The sequence below is a fragment of the Bombus terrestris genome, chromosome 11 (genome assembly GCF_910591885.1).
Source record: "Bombus terrestris chromosome 11, iyBomTerr1.2, whole genome shotgun sequence".
Lineage (NCBI taxonomy): Eukaryota > Metazoa > Arthropoda > Insecta > Hymenoptera > Apidae > Bombus > Bombus terrestris.
This window is the reverse complement of record NC_063279.1, coordinates 16,828,816-16,849,805: the sequence shown is the minus strand read 5'-3', so window position 1 is coordinate 16,849,805 and position 20,990 is coordinate 16,828,816. Positions and strand designations below refer to the sequence as shown.

General features: G+C 31.2%; 1 protein-coding gene and 2 long non-coding RNA genes across 4 annotated transcripts in view; 1 reads left to right on the top strand and 2 right to left on the bottom strand.

Moving 5' to 3' along the window:
- Positions 1 to 20,990, top strand: part of LOC100650974 (dnaJ homolog subfamily C member 5) — a 31,751-nt gene that overhangs the window by 6,255 nt on the left and 4,506 nt on the right. The window contains exons 5-6 of one of the 2 annotated variants that reach the window (XM_003399390.4): positions 3,118 to 3,174; positions 8,868 to 9,045. In XM_003399390.4, coding sequence (XP_003399438.2) covers positions 3,118 to 3,174; positions 8,868 to 9,045 — 235 coding nt within the window. The remainder of the gene's footprint in view (positions 1 to 3,117; positions 3,175 to 8,867; positions 9,046 to 20,990) is intronic. The other variant, XM_003399391.4, reaches the window with a different exon arrangement.
- On the bottom strand, positions 3,053 to 4,648 carry LOC125386038. Its single transcript, XR_007225858.1, has 2 exons — positions 4,022 to 4,648; positions 3,053 to 3,801 (listed from the first exon to the last, which is right to left on the bottom strand). It is a non-coding gene; the product is annotated as an uncharacterized LOC125386038 (long non-coding RNA).
- Positions 6,211 to 7,231, bottom strand: LOC125386037. The gene is made up of 2 exons (XR_007225857.1): positions 6,672 to 7,231; positions 6,211 to 6,602 (listed from the first exon to the last, which is right to left on the bottom strand). It is a non-coding gene; the product is annotated as an uncharacterized LOC125386037 (long non-coding RNA).

The window sequence follows — 20,990 nt, the reverse complement described above, 5'->3', positions numbered from 1 at the left end:
TGAATAGATTTTACTTAGATTTAAGTATACCCTTGTAAATACATATTAAAAACTTTTGATCATATTTATTTTAAGAAATCTCAAGGACAGGTGCATTTTTTGGCTCTAGGTATCTTAGCCCTCTTAAATCTGTGATTATTTAGTAGAAATCATATACTTAGATATCACAATATAATTTAAGCATAGAATATTAGTTTGAGAAGATTCATTGAGGAGAAGGTTCATTAGTAAGAAGGTAAATTTATAAGATAAGCTTACTCTACATGTAAGTTTGCGTAAAAGTTTCTAAAAATGATTTTTAGAACTTTATGATTTTTATCCCTAATTACAAAGTAAATTACATTATTTTATGGCACACAATTTACAATTGCACTAAATATCTCTCATATAGTAATATAAATATAGTGATATAAGTTAAGGAGATGCAGAGATTATTCTACAAAATGTTAGTGTGATTTAGTATCACTTACATCTTTTTTCAATAATTTACAATATTTAAACAAAATCTATTATAGATATACTTCTAGATGCAGTTCTAAAAATGAAACGTATGAAATTTTTTAAAAACTATAAAGATAGATTTATTATTAAACATCATAATGTATAATGTATTATTAAATTATGGGATAAGTAATGTCGTTTTTAAACTGGTTTTTTTAATGAAAGCTTTTGTTAGATAAGAAAATTTTGCAATATGAAGATTGGTAGATGACAAGAATTTAGTGGATTTCTATGCAAAGAATTTTTTGATTGTTGAGCCAAATGATCCCAACATTCTTGCATGTGATTTGTTTAATTATTAGCATTAGTTATAATTCATGTTAGTTTAGTACAAATTTATACAAGTTATTTACTAGTATAGTACAAGCCTCTGTTGAAATATATTCATTGTTTTTTTATCCACTTTCCAGAAAAATTTTGCATGGTTTTTTAATCTTGCACGAGATTAGATATTATAATTCTTTAGATTGAAGCTTATTATTGTATAGTATTCATTACTAATGCTTGGCAAAAAGCTTCATTATTTTATTTTGATAATTAGAAGTATGAAAATTGGTTATCTACATAGCTTATGCATTACACAACTGTGCCTTTTTTTGCTAAGGAACTGATATATCCTTTTGATATATCCTATCCTAACTGATATATCCTATGATATATCCTTTTTCATATAAACTAAATTACATCGTCATCTTGCAAAGAAATGTTAGAATAGGGTAATAAAAAGTGATTAGGTGTTTTTGTGAGATGTTTTAATTAAATACGTTTACTAAAGAAAATCTATTTCCTTTAATAAATATTAGGTTATCCCAAAAGTTTCTTTCGTTTTATAAGGAAATAATAGATGCATAATATTTTTTGTTTTATATTATTTTATCCAATTATGTATGATCCATTTTGTCCCAATAGAACAATTCAATAAAATAATATAAAACCAAAAATTTTGTGTATCTATTATTTCCTTATAAAACGAAAGGAACTTTTGGGACAACCTAGCACATCTATTTAAAATGTCAGCGAATTTCGATTTAAAGGAATGGTATAACAGTAAAACATACATGCATAGTTACATTTGCAGAAAAAATGTAGTTCTCAAAATATAAATCATTCATATTTTATTCTGGCAGTTTTTATTTTACAATCAGAAAAGATGATGTTTTAGTTGTGCGGATTAGTATCCATATCTGGGATAGTATAATTACTATACCTGATATACTATAGTATGTAATCTTTCATTAAAAGTTTGGGTGTAGCTCATTTTCTTTACTTTTCTATTTCTCGTTTTGATATCTAAAGTATACATATTTCAATATTCTTTAATGTAATTTAAAACGCTGTTATCGAATCCTTCTTTCGAATGGCAGAGTATATAGAAAATATGTGTTAGCTATATTTCTTTCGCTCCTAATAAATTTTTTGTATAATAGGGAAACATTCTTAGTAATTGTTATCTTTTTTCATACTTTTAGCAAGTGATGTTCGTACTTAATCTTTCTAAACCAAAAAAGCGACATTACTTATTTATAACTTATAAAAGCATGTAACATTCAGGAATTATTATTGATTGTTCTTTTAAAGTAGAGCATAACAATTTTTAATGCATACGTTTTATTACTACAAATTAAAGTCACGGTTTATTTTCAGATTAGCCATATAATGATATATATTTTATTAAATACATACAGTATTTCAACTATAATATTATCATTGAATCATTAAATTTAATCTTTAACTTTTATATAAAATAATATATTATGAAATATCTTTTATTTTTACAAGATAGAATCTCAAACCTAGAGGTTAGGAAGAAACGAAGCTTATGAAAGAGAGACAAGAAAGACAGAAGTTTCGAATCCGTAATTTTTACGAAAATTTATGATATTTATCAGAGGGTTACTATAATGTTTGAATATATATTACTATCATACTTATGATAATTGTAAAATTATGTAGTATTATAAAGTTTTACAATGAATTTATCGATATTTGAATGTTTCATTAATTGTAAGAATTAACAATTTTTTAATGTTCAGTTCTTAAAATTACTTTGTATAAAAATACAACAGTATAGAAGTATTTGGTTATTTGTTAATATTTGAATATATATATTAGCAATATTTAAAAAACACTTGTCAAGATCGCAACACATTCTTGTGAGATCAAGGCTATTTTATAAATACATACACAACTATAATTGGTTGTATGCTTTTCATTTTAGGAAGGGTATAGAAACTATAATAACATAAGAAATTTTATTACATATATCCAAATTAAAATATCGTTTCGTCCTGCTACCGAAATTAAGAAATCGTGCTTCGTTTCAGAAATGTTGCACTTGTTTAATTTTAAAAAATTACGTCTTTTTATCAACACTGATTTTACAGATTTACGAGGACAAGAAAGTAATATTTCTTTTTCTTTATTTCTCGACAATTCAGTGCACTTTTAATGTAATTGATTATTTCCTTGATCAGTCATTTCATATTTGTCATACATCATCGATCTGTAATTTGTGAAATCTTTCTAATTTAGCCTAGCATGCACATTTTACGTCTGCCTTTTTTTTTTAGAATACGATAGATTAGCGGTTTTGTTTACGTTGTTGTTGTATTGTAGCGGAACCAGAACCCAGAGGCGAATGTCGTGATGAATCAGCCCAGAGGCCTGGTTAAGGTAAGTTTTTTTCCAGTATCAGTGGTTCTTAGTCCTCTAATTTTATTTAAGAAATGTGGCTGAATTTTGTTTTAGTTGCGACAAATGTTGAGAAATCTTGTTGATAATTATGAAACACTAGAATTTTTTAATAGCGAACATAAGTTTTGTTCTTCATTAATCGTTAATAATCGTTTATGCTTGTTAAACGTTATTTTTTAATTAATTTCAATCGTGCAAATTGTTTTTGTCTCATGATACAGAATTATATGTTTTTCATTTTATATTTGCATATAATTTACGAAATTTAGAAATCGTATGTTCGTTACGAAAACACAATATTTATAATTTCATTTAGTACATTGATATGTTTTTATACTAACTTTTAATTTCTAGTGACTTATACTAGGATTTATAAAGTAGAAATAAGATTACGTCATAAAAAGAAAAAAAAATATATTATGTATTATAACAGGAGGAAATGAGAACCATTGAGACAAACATTTACATACAGAATACATATTGTTCGTTTCTCGATCATTTTCATACCAGCTTCTTGAACATTTTCGTTTCTTCTTTCATCATTTTTTTTTTCTGGTCTCCATACCGGAATATACAGAACGAGAATTGCAGGTTTGTATACATTAACTAAAGAGAAACATAATGCTTTAAGTTTGATAAACAGAGTTTGTGACTGATATGAGTGCTTTTTTATTTGAACTGACTTTAAAATATAGACTAATATCAATAAAGAAATTCTAAAACGTTAGGCATTTCGCTTTACAAAAGCTGGTTTTTTATGTAATATTTTATTAATTGATCATAATTTCGTAATAAATAAACTTTAATACTTTTGCAATTAGATTACCTTTTCGTAATAATATAATTTATTTAATTATATCAAAGTTTCAGTGATGTTTGTATAAATGATTGCTATATTCTGTACTTTTTTTGTTTCTTGATGAAACTATAAAAATGTTAATTATCCTACGATTTCAATGATTTTTGAACATGTTGTAAAACAACATTTTGAAAAACTTTCTCCTATATGTATAAGGAATGCATATGTTATATGTATAACTCGCTTAATTTTCAAGAAAAACTGCACAATTACGATGTACTTTTGCCAAGATGTGCGTTTGTGGCAGCGTATACATCAGTTAGTTGTTGGCCGCCGACCACTTATCTTCTGTTTACAAACCAGAGTCGGAAAAGCTTAAAAGCCCCAACCACATATGTGAGACTGCAAAAAATGTGCGTTATAACTCAATTAATTTCTTCGGCTGCCTAACCCCTAACCTAAACCCAATACATTGATAATATTTACTTTTAATTGAGTTATAAGCTATAAAATTATAACAGACTCTTGCAGCCGAGTATATGTACGTTGTGTATAAGGCCTTTAAAGTCGCCCAACCTTCGTTTAGAAACAGAAGATAAGTGACGCATACGTTGCCAGAAGTGCTCAACTATAAGCAAAATCCACTGTAGTGATACTGACAGTTTATTGCAAATATTTCAAATATATATATAGGAAAAATATTATTCAAAATATCGATTTCTACAACTAATCCAAAAATCATCGAAATCGAGGGGAAATTAACGTTTCTACACAATGTATTTCATTTCCCATAAGCTACATTTTCGATACATCTTTTTTCTGTTTTTGCAATACCGAAATTCCTTACCATTTATCTACGTAGACACTAGGTAAATTCTTATATTCCATACGAGGTTAAATATTACGTAAACGATTTCTCCATTTAGGAAGCGTCTATGGTGAGCTCTATCGGTCTATCAGATCTGCTTGATGAGTACCTTTCCTTAATCGAACTGTTAAATTGCAACAAGATCTGTTGTAACTTTTTTTTATCACATTAGAGATTATTGATTTACATAACTAAAAATATTTCAATAGAATGAAAGCCGGGTAGTAAACCAGATAACTGATTTTAATTTAAATTGTCTAAGTCTTAATCTGTGATCCGAGATGATTTCTGATTATTTCTCGTAGAAAATAAAACAGGGACCCATAGAAAGAGTTTTAATTAGAATCTAATTGCAGGTGAAATAAATGATTCGCTAATTTACATTAAGTGCCAATCAATTCAAAATATCAATCATTTTATCTAAAACAGTTTTTGTGATTATTTCCTCATAAATTATAAACGTTTAAATTTTGAAATAGCGCATTTTGATCGAGTCATGTTGCACGCTATACATAGTTTTTAACAATAGGAAATATCATTTATATCTATATATGATTTTTAATTAAAGAAAGTATAATGTATATTCAATTTTTGTGTCTTAAAGGAAAAATTTTGCAAATAGTGACAACTTTCTATGAAAACCTACTGCAGTTTGAACAAATTGAAATTTGATATTCGGCGTAAAACCATAGTGACAGCTTCAAATGAACTGTTATTAACATCACATCTTAATACATAGATTTATTGTATTTAATTAGTCATGAGTGCCTTAGAGCGTAAAGCGGCCTTTATTTATCTCGGAGCATGCCTGTAGACGAGGTCTTATACGTGACAAACTGTATCGTGATATCAACTCAATCAGCAGTTTTAATCCTTTCGTTCTTAACGTAAGCTATAGTCACCAATTATCACACGCTCACTGTATTCTACCAGTGACTTTAGTCACTCGTTCAAATTTTGTATCAATTCAAAACTTTAGTTAAGCAGAGGATAGCTTGTTTTTTTCAAAGATTCTCGACATTCTTTTCTAAATATTGTTTTGTCTATGTCATAACGATTGTGCGAATAACTATTTGAATAAGAAATTGCTAATTTACATGACATAACAAAGTTACACTTCAAATTAAGACGCGATGAAGTATACATTCGCGTCTTGACTGCTCTGTACAGTGATGGCGTGTTCGTCAAATTCGTCCTAGCGGAAGTTTAAAGTAGTAAAATAGCGTTTCTACATCTAGGTGTACGAAAAAAATGCAATTGTTAGGTATAGCGGTAGCTATATATGTATATTAAACAGGAATAGGTGCAAGTTAATAAAGAGGCCAACAAATTAGTTGATTGCTAGAAATAAATATCGATGTGGTATTTAATTTTTAAAATCCACAAACATGGAAAATTCAAATACATTATAATAGAATCTTCCAGAAGGCACGATTTCCTTCAGAACTCATTTCAATTTGTTCGCATTTTCTTTGTGATGCCATTTCATGGTATTTATAACTTATTAGGATATATATAGTTATTCTATAGTTAAATATATATAGTTATTAGGATCTCAGTCGACGTCAATGCACAGGTACCAATTGTTGAGACTGGGAAGAAATTTCACAGTGTTGGGAAAACTACCTCCATAATTTCTGAGATCGCTTTACCTTCTCTCCATAAAGGGTGATTAATTATTGTTTTTCGGAACACAGGCTAATCAGCAACCTTAAAAATTCTCAATTAGGAAGACGATTCCTGGAGAGGGGGGCTGAGATTAGCAAGATAGTTTCGAGTCAGAGTTTATAATCAAAGTCAAAAGATCACCTGTTAGAGTCACTTATATCTAAACCTCAATCAGACCGTGACTCTCAATAAAGAGACTTATGCAGTGCCAATCAGAATTGGATGGTCCATCAAGTATAAACTCGTACTCGTTATCAGTTGTCCAAGACCATGAGGTGGTATATATGTTGTCCGTGATAGTTGTAGTTGCTGGGCCTCGTCCAGGCTAATTGTCGCTAGGGGCTGTAGATGTCGCTGCTGGGGTACTGCTGATTTTTCTTCCTAATTTAGTTGCGTAGAAGAAAAATCGGTCTCCGGTCGCCGGGTTCCGAACGTTCGTAACCTAACGCGTTAACCACTGCGCTGCCGTCGTCCGACACTAATTAATGTCGAATGGTGGTATTTGGCTTGTCGAGTGCCGCCACAACCACAAAGAATCTGCTCGAATCCACCGAATTGAACAAATTTCTGACTTTAGCACAAATTATGATTTAACATACTAAGCGACAGTTAGAATGGCCAACATAAACATTGTATGACTATGTATATCGTCCGTTAATACCTTTTAACACATGGTCTTAATACTACTGTAATATTGTAATGATTAATACTGCTGTTAGCCAAGACTGATATTGATGAATTCTGGACTGTAAAATCTGTGAAGGTGGTTTCAATGTAATCGAGTTTTGAGATATTGAACAGTACAAAAGTACCAAGATTTTATTAATAGAATTAACTAGTGTAATTCCTTTTAAAAATAGTTCGCGGACAGTTGAATATAAGAAAGACATATAGTTTAATCCGTCTTGACGTATATACAGGATGGCCCACATAAAGTGTTACAGTCCTTTTTTTTGGAAATCATAGCTGATATCAATTAATTTTCTTTTTAATTTCAATGATACGAAAGTGTTACTAAGGGATACTAAGGGGAGACACCTTCATTTTTTTTTTAATGAAATGCGATATTAGTTTCTATCTATTTAGATAGTTCTTATGAAACTGAATAAATTTACTTGAAGCATTTTTCGTTATTCTGTATTATTAGAGAGCTATGACAGGAAGAAGTCAAATTTATTTTATTAAGTAATCGAAATGATGATTGTTTACTTTTAAAGATTTATTTATTCTTTGTATGACATTATTTCGTACATCTGAGAATATTGTTGCAGTTATGGTTTTAGAAGCATATTATATTCTTCTCTTTATATCTTCTTTTGTGATAAATGTTATACTTATAACTTATAAATGTTTAAAAGTAAACGGTCACTTTTATTTCGAACACTTGATAAACTGAATTTTATCTCGGAATGAGTCTACTTAAGTTTAAATTACGCTTCGATGCCTCCGCGTAGTCCTTCTTTAGATCGAGGTGTACAGTCCGTGATGATAGTCGCTGCTGGGGTACTGCTGATTTTTCTTCTAATTTTGTTGCGTAGAAGAAAAATCGGACTCCGGTCGCCGGGATTCGAACCCGGGTTCCAAACCTTCGTAATCTAAGGCGTTAACCACTGCTTTTTTTTTATAGTGTTTATTTTTACCAGTTTTTTTGTATTACATATGTGTATTTTCCATTATAAACGATGAATTCGGTTGTGAGGTGGTTCAGGCAAAAGTACCGATACGCGACGGTACGACATAGCCATGCAATATTACATTTTTCTTTTTTTTTTAGGTTTACACTTGTAACTTAAATTTAAGTCGCTGTAGAGCGTTACTTATGTACGATATTGTCTTTTTTCCCATCTTTGTCCCGAAAACCTGGTCGCAAAAACAGGACAGGTAAACAAAGCGCTAACCACTGCGCTGCCGTCGTCCGACACTAGTTAGTGTCGAGTGGTGGTATTTGGCTTGTCGAGTGCCGCCACAAGATCTTCCTTCCGTCATAATTCTTTAATTACGCAGAATAATGAAAAATACTTCAAGTAAACATTATCTAATTTCTTAAGAGCTATCTGAATGGACAGAAATTATTATTGCATTACATTTAAAAAAATGAGGAAAAAACAATGTTCCCTTGATATATTAGCAATCTTCTCGGAAAAATCTGTTGTTCTCCAAATAATAATCAGCCCTTTTGTACCATTGAAATTAAAAAGAAAATTAGTTGATGTCAGTTACGGTTTTCGAAAAACCGCCTTTTAGTGTTTTATGTGGACCATCTATATATAGGTCTACTAGTGGAAATTATGATTGTTATAGAAGAATAAATATTTCTTACTGATTGTTGTTTTACAGGAAGAGGAGAGTGATGACGATGCGATTACAGCACAACCACAGGGTGGTCCGCAAAATAATTCGACGAATCAACAACCCATTTTCGCCATGCCTCCACCAGCCATGAGCCAACCGATTACTACCGTCGATGAGAATACAAATTTGAACAGGGGTGCTGAAAGAGTTATTTACACAACTGGTATTACAAATACTTAAAATATTAATGCACGTTACCCAGCTGGTCACAATTTTTCTTATTCAGTTTTAGCTCTATTTAAGTACTTTCCTTTTGCCTTTTGTCTTATTATTTCTATGCTTCTAGTGAAGCGTATTATCGCATAAAATGCAACAGAAATATAAGTGTATTAATTTTATAAAATATTGCTTGAATTCATAATTTAATTGCTGTGCAATTTGCAGAAACTTTTATATTATTATGAATCTTTCATCGCTAACACAAATTTATATTCTGGATCTTTTAATATGAAATATTAAAATTGTGGGGGATATTTGCATAATATCAAAATGAACGAATAATTTATTAATAAAACAAAATCTTCTTTCAACACAATACGACTCATATACAATTTTAAATAAACATAGGATTGTATTCCGTGATAATTGTTAATAAAATTTTGTAAATTGGTGATACATTCACTAAAGTACCATAAAACATAACTTTTACATTAATAAAACCCCGAAACTGATACAATTTATATCAGAACTCTAAATCTTAAAAGTAAATCTGTCGCTTATTCAAATTTCTTTATCTTAAGAAAATTTAGTATTCATTATGTAAGGAATTTGATTTTATAGATACAGGAAAACAAATTTCCATAAAATTTTCATTCCTGCGAATAACATTCTAAGGCTTTATCTTGAATGTTGACTCTTGGTCTGACAATTAATCGTGATAGTTTTTGGCTGTTTTGGAAGAATCATTTACGGTCGTCTGTTGACGAATGATTGGTCTTGAAATTACGATAATGTCTCAGAAAACGCAACTTTAAGGAAGCCAAGGAATTATAGCGTTTAAAGCCCAAGCATGTTTTCTTATTTCTTATCATTCGATCATATGCCATATCGTCGATGCAAATCGGCGATCATATTGGTGTATTCCATATTTATATAATTTACTGTATACTGATCACAATTATTTTTCATATTTCTTGTATTGTCGCCTCTCGATTTTTTCCAGCGAAAAAGGTATAACTTTTTAATTGCGGTTCATAGACGCAAGACGGCTATAAACACGACTTTTAATCCATGTCCCTCATACGTACGCGACTGATCAGTTTCCCAGCGAAGAGATTCCATTTTATTCCGAGGCGTAAGTAGCTGTGTGGGCAATATAACGGCGAGACGCCAAGAAAAGTCTTGAGCTGGGATGTTATTGATGTGCACGCGGTGATAATTGCAATGGGAATTGTCTCGTCGAACTTAGATCACTTCAGAAAGGATAGGCAAGTAAAAGATCTTAACGAAACGTCAAGGAAAAAGGTGACCTTCCACCTTTCTACGTAACCGCGATTCACTTGACAGGTTCGTACATATACCGGAAAATTAATGTACGGCGACAGCGGGTTCGCGAAATTGTCAGAAGAATTTACACAACTGTTTTTTACCTCCCGTTTGCTTAGTCTTCGGTATAAAAACAATATTACAATTATAATTAGGATTGGAATTTTTTAGGATAATATAACATGTTGTGATCCTTTATTATCGGACGATCTTGTGCGATTCATCCTTACTATGGTTGGATCACTGGATTCTGGTTAAAAGATTTTAGTTATAGAGTTACAAGTGAGCGCGGTAGATATTTAATAGATGTAAGGCGGTTCTGAGTGCTTTTTCAATTACGGAAATAGATACTAGTCTTTTACTAAAAACGAAATAATTTATTAACTAACACGTGTTGTAAACAGTACAACTATTGTTTGGTATATAAGAAGAATCGCAGTGTAATTTACTCGTACGTTGCGAGTAGTGGCCATTTACGTTCTTCGTGTATTTCTCTGATTAAAGCCCGTAATCGTATCCGTGACAACCGTCTTCCTGCCTTGATTCAAAAGTGTATATATTGTGTATGTATTTGACTTTGCCTTTGGACATAGCGATGTGTCTCTCTCCAGAGTAAACATACGCGCACGAACAAACGTCCTCCACGATGAAACGCTACGATATTTAATGATTTAAGAACAGCATTAAATTTAAAAATTGGTGTACAAAATTCTTCCAAGTACGAAAGCCGCGTACATATAATTGTTATACGTACATACTTTGTTTCACCTTGCGGAATACCAAAGAATTTTATGCTTTTACCCTCAGCACAGTTTCGTTTACGATCTTTTCGCAATGACTACTTCAAAAACCTAGGAACAGAACTATAGCAATAGTTATATATACATATATATAACTATACTATCCCGTATTAAGAAAGTAAACCTCTCGCAGCTATGTTTTTACTTGTGGAGCTCATTAACCTCTTAGGTACGGTTAAATTTTGCGCAGGGCTGTTTCTCTGTACGGTAGAGTTCGACGCGAATTACGCCTAAACGATATTAATGCACAGCACTGCAATATGTTTCTTATTATTTAATTTGTACTTTACGACTTGTCCAGCTGGACATTTGGTAAATTTTTTTAGCTTTATTGCTAAATTACATGTGGGTGGCTACCCCAGCAGGATACCATCTTCGAGTTTGTCTATTTTATTTCTTTAGTGAGATCAGTGGGTTGTTTTCTCTTTAGTCTTCTTTTTAGAAGAGTTTTGCTCGCTTCAGCAGCCAGCTGGTTTGGATGTGTTGTCGTTCTTCCCTTGTATTTTCTTGCGTATCTGCCAATTTCTTTTTTGACCGTTGGAATTTTTAGGTCTCTGCGTATATCCTCGTTTCTGACATACCATGGGGCGTTGACTATTGTTCTGAGTATCTTCGATTGTAGGAACTCTAGTTTATTTATGTGGCTCATTGTTGCTGTCCCTCATAGTGGTATTCCGTATATCCAAATTGGTTTTATTATCGTTTTATAGATTTTTAGTTTATTTTCCATGCAGAGTTTAGAGTTCCGACTAGTTAGCCAATATATCTGTCTTCTTTTTATCCGTATTTTGTCTATAATTGACTTCGTATGTTGCTTCCATATAAGTTGTGTGTCTAGGTGGATTCCAAGGTATTACTTACCTTGTTTGTGTTATGTGCGCGCAATTCAATTGGATATTTGGTGGTTTCCGTTTTCGTAGTGTAAATATAATATAGTTGCATTTACTGGGGTTTGCTTTTATTTGTTTATCTTTTATTGCAATATGTGACAGATAATTGTTCCCTACACAAGCACATTAGAATGAAGATTTTGATAACTAAATTATAATTTTTCTTAAAGATATGATGCATATAATGTAACTTTAATAATTTACTTTAACAATTAATAATACAATTTAGTGTGATATATTTTAAAGCACAGCATGACACATAGATCCACGCCACAATTTTCACACTCTAGCGCGATAGTGTTTTTCAAATTGCTCTTTGTTTCCTATTTTGAAGCGACATTTTGTGATTGAAGATTCTACAAAATTATAAGGATACGGATCGGCATGTTAAAAAGAGCATTTAATAACGGTACATTTATATGAACGAAAAGCAGTAATTGATACCTAATACTGGCGTATCAAAAATAAAGACTATATATTCTGTCTGTATATTGTTAACACTGTTGTAAAACGTTGCGAGGACAAAAAAAAAAAAATGTGAACCAAGACAAATGAAAAAATTCATTTAATTTAAACGGTGAACGTATAAGTCAATAGAGTGAACCACTGTAGTAACGCGTCGTAATATAAGATGCATCCGCGAAAGTCACTATAGTGGCGCATGCATGTATAGTTATTCTTAACTGTTGAGCTTCCATGAATTTATAAAATGTTTAATTCATAGTGCATTTTATTTCCTTCTCCTTTGAACTTCCTCGTTCAACCTTTTAAACATTCTTTCAGATTTTACAAGTCGGAATTTAAAGTATACGGTATACAATTTCAATTATTAGTTTCACTTTTAACTTATTACTGCTCCAATGTTGGATTCCGGATGGTGGACATTTGACAACACACATTGAAAAGTTAGAGGTTTTATTTATAACGGGTAACTGCACGCGGTTCTTATAGCCTAGTGGTTAGGATAAGTAATTAGATCAGGATAATTAGAGAGAATTGACGAGAAAAAAGGGTCAAAATTCGGGATGATTCAGAAAGGAAAAAGATTAGGGTATTTGTTGCAGTATGAATAAGAAGTTGATCATCCAACATCTCTCCCCTTTTTGTTTGGAGATCGTAGTTTTCGGATCAGCATACATTCTAAAATTTATTTTACAATTAACCGCTTGTCCTACCCGCTAACTCCCGATTGTTCGGGCCACAATAAACAAGAAGAATATAACATGTATATTTCGGCGCAACGAAAGTAATAATAAACACATTTGGGCATAACTAGTACTTTTAACATGTCTGGGAAGTAATTATGATTGATTCATCAGTGAACGAAAATGAGTTATTATTTGAAAGTGAATAATGTATCAGTAATAATTTGTAAATTAATACTTAGTTTAAATTAATAATGCTTTGAAAAAACTCGTAGAAAATTAGTAATCTTCAATTGTGTGATATTTTTCGTAACAATGAGGTACATGTAACGCAACTCGACATTTTTTACAGTCTCACGTTGTTTCACTACGTTTCTTATTTTTTGCACATACTTTACAAGTTCTTGTTGGATTTGTTTTCAATGACGTCGAATCTATATGTTTCAGAAAATGACCCCAATGTTGCGCGTGTAGTCTTATTGGTATATCTCCGCTCGATAATCGTCCTCGTCTTTTATAATTTTGTAACGGTACGTTTTGTAATAATGCTTTGGCTATTTGAAGTTTATACTCGGTATAATTCTGTTTCTTTTCCATATTGTTTTTGTTGTGCAGAATATATGAATTAAAAAGTGTTATGTCAAATATGTAGAAAAGGATTTTTCGGTACCCTTTCAAGTATTTCCTCATAACAGAAGCACGCTAATATCTGATCTTGGCGATTAATACCAATCATTCCTCTGCCATAATCAACAATACATTTTGGCTTGAAAGTAGGACTTAGTTGACTTCTGTTTTGTTCAGTCATTTCTACACTTTCGTACTTTGTAGAAATAATATGAACGTCTCATATATACTTCAACTTCAACGCTAGTATGCCATTGCAGCTTCTCATCCTACATTCCCTTTTTTTTTAATTTTGCTTTAACAAAATCTCCGGGCATATTTTTTCTATTAAAATTTACTATCCCAACGGCATTTATTCCATTTTCAACTAAAGTTAAAAACAGTTTCGGCGAAGAATATCAATTATCTATAATATATACAAAGTGCGTTCTTTATGTAGTATTGACTTTGATAACTCCATTACAACACTTTCAGATGCACTATAATCAGAACTTGTTTAATCGTTAACCGAATATATTTTAAAATTATAGCAATAGGCCGATGATGACTCGCATAATTTATAAAATTTGATCATGAACCTCTTCGAGGGATTAAATTGTTTATAAAACATGCGTCCCTTAAATTTCATTAACGATTCGTCGATCGCGATGTTCTCTTCCATTACATATATTTCCTGGAAATTTTTATTAAAATAGTTTACCACAGGTTTGACTTTACGTAATTTATCCATCTCGTCAGTCGTATCGTTATTTACAAAATGGAAAAACCTAGTGATTTGCAAAAATTTTTTCAGTAGCATAGTTTTCCTGAATATCGGTGTTTTTATAATAACTCTTTTAGACCAGTTCGTCTGAATTTCTGGTTTTTTAACTTGAGCCATTATTATGCATATTGCAAAGTATATTTTAATTTCGTTGCAATTTACAGGGATCCAAGTCTCATCGATATTCTTTCTTATGCGCATATTGCGATATCTCGTATTGAAACACTCCAAACAAAGAAAGGGTGAACCAGCACAATCTTCACAATATGTCACGACCTTTTTTACTACAGTCTTTTGCAGTCCTCCCTAGCTGTTTTGAGTTTTTTTGATAACATATTTTGCAAAATCGTCTCACAGTTCTAACCTCTCCCGGCATTGCTTTTAATTCATGACGTGGTTTTCTCAACAAGCTTTCACGTGGAGAAATGGAAACCTCGCTTTCATTATCATGACATTTTGTTAAACACATTATTACTTTCATTCTGAAATCGGGATTTCGAACATTTTTGCGAGTTATCTGTGTGAATAATACCATTACATTTACCATACATGGATTTAATAATATTTCTATTGCTAATTTCTTATACCACTTTAAAGTTTTACGCAGTGGTGAACTACATGCTATCATTTGGTCAGATAAATCGACTGATGATTTTTCTAGATTGTATTCCACAACTATTTTTGGTTTTTCATACGAATAGAATTTCTTATGTACAGTAGTCATTTCTGTTGAATGCCTCGTAAAAGGCATCAATATAATCTCTTGTCCTTCCATTTTATAATACTGTTATACCTTTTTTATTTTCGTGAGCAGTAACTTCTCCAAACTTTAATTTTTGAGACACTACTTCCGTTGGATTTCCTCATCGATTTTTTCGTACCCACTAAATGTGCGTTCATCGTGATTAATTTTCCCATCAGATCAACACTTGTATACCAATTATCTGTGCAGATAGTATGGCCTTCATCCAATATATTTTTGCAAAGAAACAGTACAACCTCACGTGATTTGTTTCCTGCTATTTTATCTCTTTTCTTTTCTTTTCCCATGTATGTTTGAAAAGAATGAGTGTATCCTGCACCACCGCATAATTTAAAAACTTTTATTCCATATCTGCGACTGTGTTTCAAATATCGTCGAAATGGCACTAATGATTCACCTACGCATAATATTTCATCTGGATTGTAATATTTCTTAAAATTACTGTTTTATGGATCGATAATATGAATAATTTTTGACAATTTATTATTAGGATCAATTTCTTCGTTATTACTAAAAGTAACGAACCACAAAAATAATTCTATATATATGTGATGGATATCAAACGCGTTGATTCAAATGGTGAAACGAATGAATACTTGTGATAGTCAGTATATTTAAAAATCACTCTAAGTACAACAATACAGAGTTAGTATAATACGTCTCAATACGTTGACTGCCACGACACCCGTATTCGGGTGTCGCTTATTTGATTACTTGCGAAGGATTATCATAGATATTTGAATAGATATTCCATAATAATAAAACCGTTGAATTATTATAAAAGTAATACGAAAATAGTTTATTAAAGGATTATTTAATAATAATGTAAAATTTTCAAGCATTCTATACATAACTGAGGTTAGTCGGGACAATTTGGACAATAAGTTGCTGTTTTCTTCAAATTTTTTGTGCCTTTGTTCGATCCATTCGACGTCTTTTATTTCCATAACATAGTTTGCGTGCGCTACTGTTTTGTCCGGAGTTTGTTTACTTTTACATCTCGTACATCGAAACTGTGTCTGTGCCCTGAGGCAAAACAACAACATGAGTCACTCTCGAGTCGAATCGTCCTATGACTCATGTGCCGCTACATATATATAATAATTACGCAAATGAATTTTATCGCACTAGTCCCATCCATATAATTAGGCCAAAAAACCGTTCTATTTTATTAGGATTTCTTTCAACCCAATTATCGAGACGATTCGATCGCTGTTCTGACATTATTTTCGCAGCATATATATTCGTTTGATTCTCAACAATTTGGAATATTTCATTCGTAACAGAAAAAAAATAAAAACTATGCGGTTCAGTATAACAAAAAATTTCAGAGTGATGTGTATTGATTTCCTGTGAATTCGAAAATGTGATCTTCGCTTGACTGGCCAAAGTATATGCCAATTTGTATCACACTCCTCTTCTTGTGTACTATTTTCATCAATTTGACGGCGACGTACTGAAGATGCTATTATCAGATAAACATCTCGAGGAACTGTCCTCTCTATTTGACAGCACTCGACATCCTTTGGAGGGACTTTGTAAAAATGTATCGTCATTTCATTTGAAATCATATTAACTTTAAGGACTAACTAAAAAATTAAATAGCAAAAATTTTTGTAGCGTATAAAAGTATAATAAACGCTCTTATCTGAATTATTATTAGTTAATTAATTAATTAGTTAAGCGATTAATTAGTTTTTAACACGGAATTAATTAGCATCTAATAACGCGAAGAAACAATATGAGATAATTGATAATCGCAAAAAATAAATGAATCGCGCGAAATCAAACTTCAGCGCCACGGCGATTGTCACGTAGAAGACACAGGAAATTAACAAATCATCGGTTGTCTCCTCGCGTCGTTTAAATTATTTCGCGGTAGTTTGAACGTTTCGCAGGTAAGGTGAGAAATTCGGATTTAGATATGATATTCTATGTAAAAATTTATTACACAAATCCAACAGAGCAACTGTCCAGTCATAACAAAATGTCAACGGTTCAGAATCTTCCAATAGAATGTGTCGAATGTGGATTTTGAGTAGGATTATATCATAAGGTCCTGGACCCTATGGAGGGATTACCGTCGGGCGCAACTCAGAAGCGCCCATCCTGCCACTGTCCTCTGGGCCGTGGCCCTGCAGGACGTTTGAGACACAGAGCCATCCATTACCATTTTATTATCCTTTCACAATTTCGCAGTAGCAGCAGCGTGAATGGAAATTGTGCCATATTCGACAACGGATTTTATAGTCGCAAATCGAAAAGAGATCTAGATGCATTGCTAAACTCAGACTGATACAAAAAAATCTGTGTTGTTTTAGCTTCATTTTAATCTTCAATAAAAATTAAACGCTTAAACAAATGTATATAAACCTCGAGACAAGATCATATTTCATTCAGCCAAGGACTCCAATAATAAACAGTCTATGGAGATACTTGGAATTAATATATGTACTCAAATGTCTTAGAACAATTTTCACCTGATTTTATTTACACATATTTTTATTTATAGTAACTAACTTAGATATTATTTGTATTAGTAGTTACTATCTGTATATAAGTGTGTAAGATAAAAACGGTGGAAAAAGTTAACAGTAGAAAATACGTCAACTATATTTTGTATATTTCTGATAATTGGGTGGCCAAATACCTATAGACAGTAGTATGAATATGTTTGGAACACATCAATTGTACTTTAAATTGTATATACTTAGATGTGTCTATCTTGGGCTTGCACGTTTGGCTTGATATAAACTGTGTTCTTTGAGGCCTTATTATAATAATAAACCCTTACCAATGTATTAAATAAATTAAAACGTATCAGCTAAAAATATCAAATTTTAAATATTTTTATTCTTCACTATTGTGGTTCTTTTTTAATTTAATGCACTAATTTTGAAACAAAATTCATTGTAAGACCAAGAGTCATCACTATCCTTACTTTTCTGAGAATTTAGAAAATAAAAAAGATTTTCTTTAAATAAAATAAGCTTTGAATGTACATATTAACATCTCTAAGATCTGTAGTGGTGGATAGTATTTCCATTTAGTTACTAACAAAATAGTTTTTAAAAGTTATTTGAATACTGCAATATTGTACGAACTTGAAAGAAATTTATCTCAATACATATTTCCACGAAACTGTAGAAATGCTGCCTACCTTCCGATTTCAATGATTTTTAGATATGCTGTAGAAGTCAGTATATTAAACAACTTTTTCCTATACATATAACGGGTGGATATTCGCAAAGAACTATCAGGACCACTACAATGTATTTTTGCATATAGTTATCTGGCAGCGTATGCGTCAGTATTGGTTGCCACTTACCTTCTATTTATAAACGATGATCAGCGATCTTAACACTAAACCTATCGCTATCGGTCAATTTGACCATTTTTAAACTTTTGTACAACTTTCGCATATTTAAACATTATCACATTCGCCATCAAACTATACAACTTTTCTTAAAATATGCGTACAATATATATTTCGTATATATCGTATATATATTTCATATACGATATAGGTATACAAGAAGTCTCGGTAGGTTTAGCGTTAAAGGCAACATTCAACTAAATAATAAAAGAAACTAAGTCACCCGTTATATATATAGGAAATGGTTATTTAAAATATCGATGTCTACAACATATACAAAAATCGGCGTTTCTACAATTTCATCCATATTTCTTTTCAACGAATTGCTACGTATTATTCTTTGAATCGTCAAATTGATGCAATGAACTATAGGGCTCTTGTTCCCACATTCTTTGTGTCAGTATTACTAATTTCAGTTTTACGGTATTTTAAACATCAAGCAATGACACCAAGGCATATGCTTGCACAGGACGTATCATGTATTCTTATGTAGCAATAAATGATACAGTTATATTATGCTTTATTCCAGTAAATATTTTCTTAATTTTAAGATATTTTATTTTATTTATATCATTGTAGTTATTAAGTGCAGAAAATAATTTTGTGCTTTTTTCATAAATATTATAATAAATAGTTTTTGTAGCTATATCTAGCCAAAAATGCTTAAATATTTAAATAACTACACTCGACACTTTTATACCCGTAGAAGTCGATTTTAAACGACAACTATTAAATTCGGCATTAGTAACCACAAGCTATTTCGTGGATGACAGCTAAAACCAATATTATCTGGAATGGAAAAAGTTAGACTAAATCTTCGATATTCTTTGTTTACATCTAGCAAGTGTTAAGACCTTGTTACCGAAGGCAAAACAAATCGCTTTAACAGTCGCAATATAAAAACAGTCTATTAAACATGTTGTTTGTAGTAATTGTATTTACATGTTTTTTAACAATAGCATAAAAATGAGAAAAGGCAATCCGTAAAAAAATTTTTAATAATTTTGATACCAATGAGATGTATAATCAACAGCACAAAACTTTTTCTACGCCTAATATTAATATTTGACGCAAGCATGTGCATTTTAAGTAAGTATTAATAGTATAAAGCTAAGTAAAAGTGTATAACTGTATGTATGTACATATGTGTGTGCCTATATACATACATTGAAAAGCAATTGTAAATTTAAGAATAATTTGATGTAAATAGTTGCTGTAGGACTCTCTCCTTTACTGAATAGATATGCCAATTTAATATAAGTAATTATATAGCTGCACAATGTTAAATATTTCTCTTTTATTATCCTATTATCCAAGTGATTTTTATTTGTTAAGGAATAAAATTATTCGTCATTAAAAAGAGAGAATACGTAATCTTTTGTTTTTTGCTGTCGGTGTTTAATTTAAATATATTGTTTTTTATTTGTTATGGTGCATTATTATTTCTCCTTGTTAAACGTTATATACACCAAAACAAACACGAAAAGTGTTTGATATGCAAATATGTCGATTGAGACTTATTTCTCAAGTTACAAAAGCAATCGAATTTTGCGCTATAATTCAGAATCGTATTATCGAAGACGTGTTACACAAAAAAGAGTCATTATCACTAAATTGATTTCTTGTGATTTTCGGCAAGAAGGCAAGTATGTATACAATATGCTACGTCAAATGCTTCTACCAGGCTTATCGAATGCAGAAATCAAAATAAGGAATATTAAATGCAAGTGAGAAGAAAATTTTCGTCAGCTGTTCTACAGAGGCCTTGACTTATACAGCTAATCTTTGTGAATATTGGTAAGTAGGGAGATCGATTGTAATGCAGCGATTTATCTACGATTTAAAAAAATTATCTTGCAGAGCTGAATGTCGTAGAATCTCCTGTACGGTGTAAGCTTTTGGTAAATAACAAATTGCATAAATATTATTTCGTAGAATAGAAAGTTCTTTTATTATAATACGTTCCTTTATATATTGTATTACATTTATAATAATTTGAATATGATGAATCACGTATCTAAAATGATATGACCACTTTCGTAGTCTCGAAAGTTCTTTAGTTGAGGGGCCCTACTGGACGAATGACCCTCTGCGCTCGGCAGAATCTGTACGATGACGCAGGGCAGATTGCGTGTGTCAGGAATTTCTAATAAAAATTAAATTGTTTACAGCTTGAAAAATAAGTCTTAATTGATATTTAAGCACGGAGTGCAACGAAATATTATATGATACAATATTTTGGTATTAAAAGTACTTCAA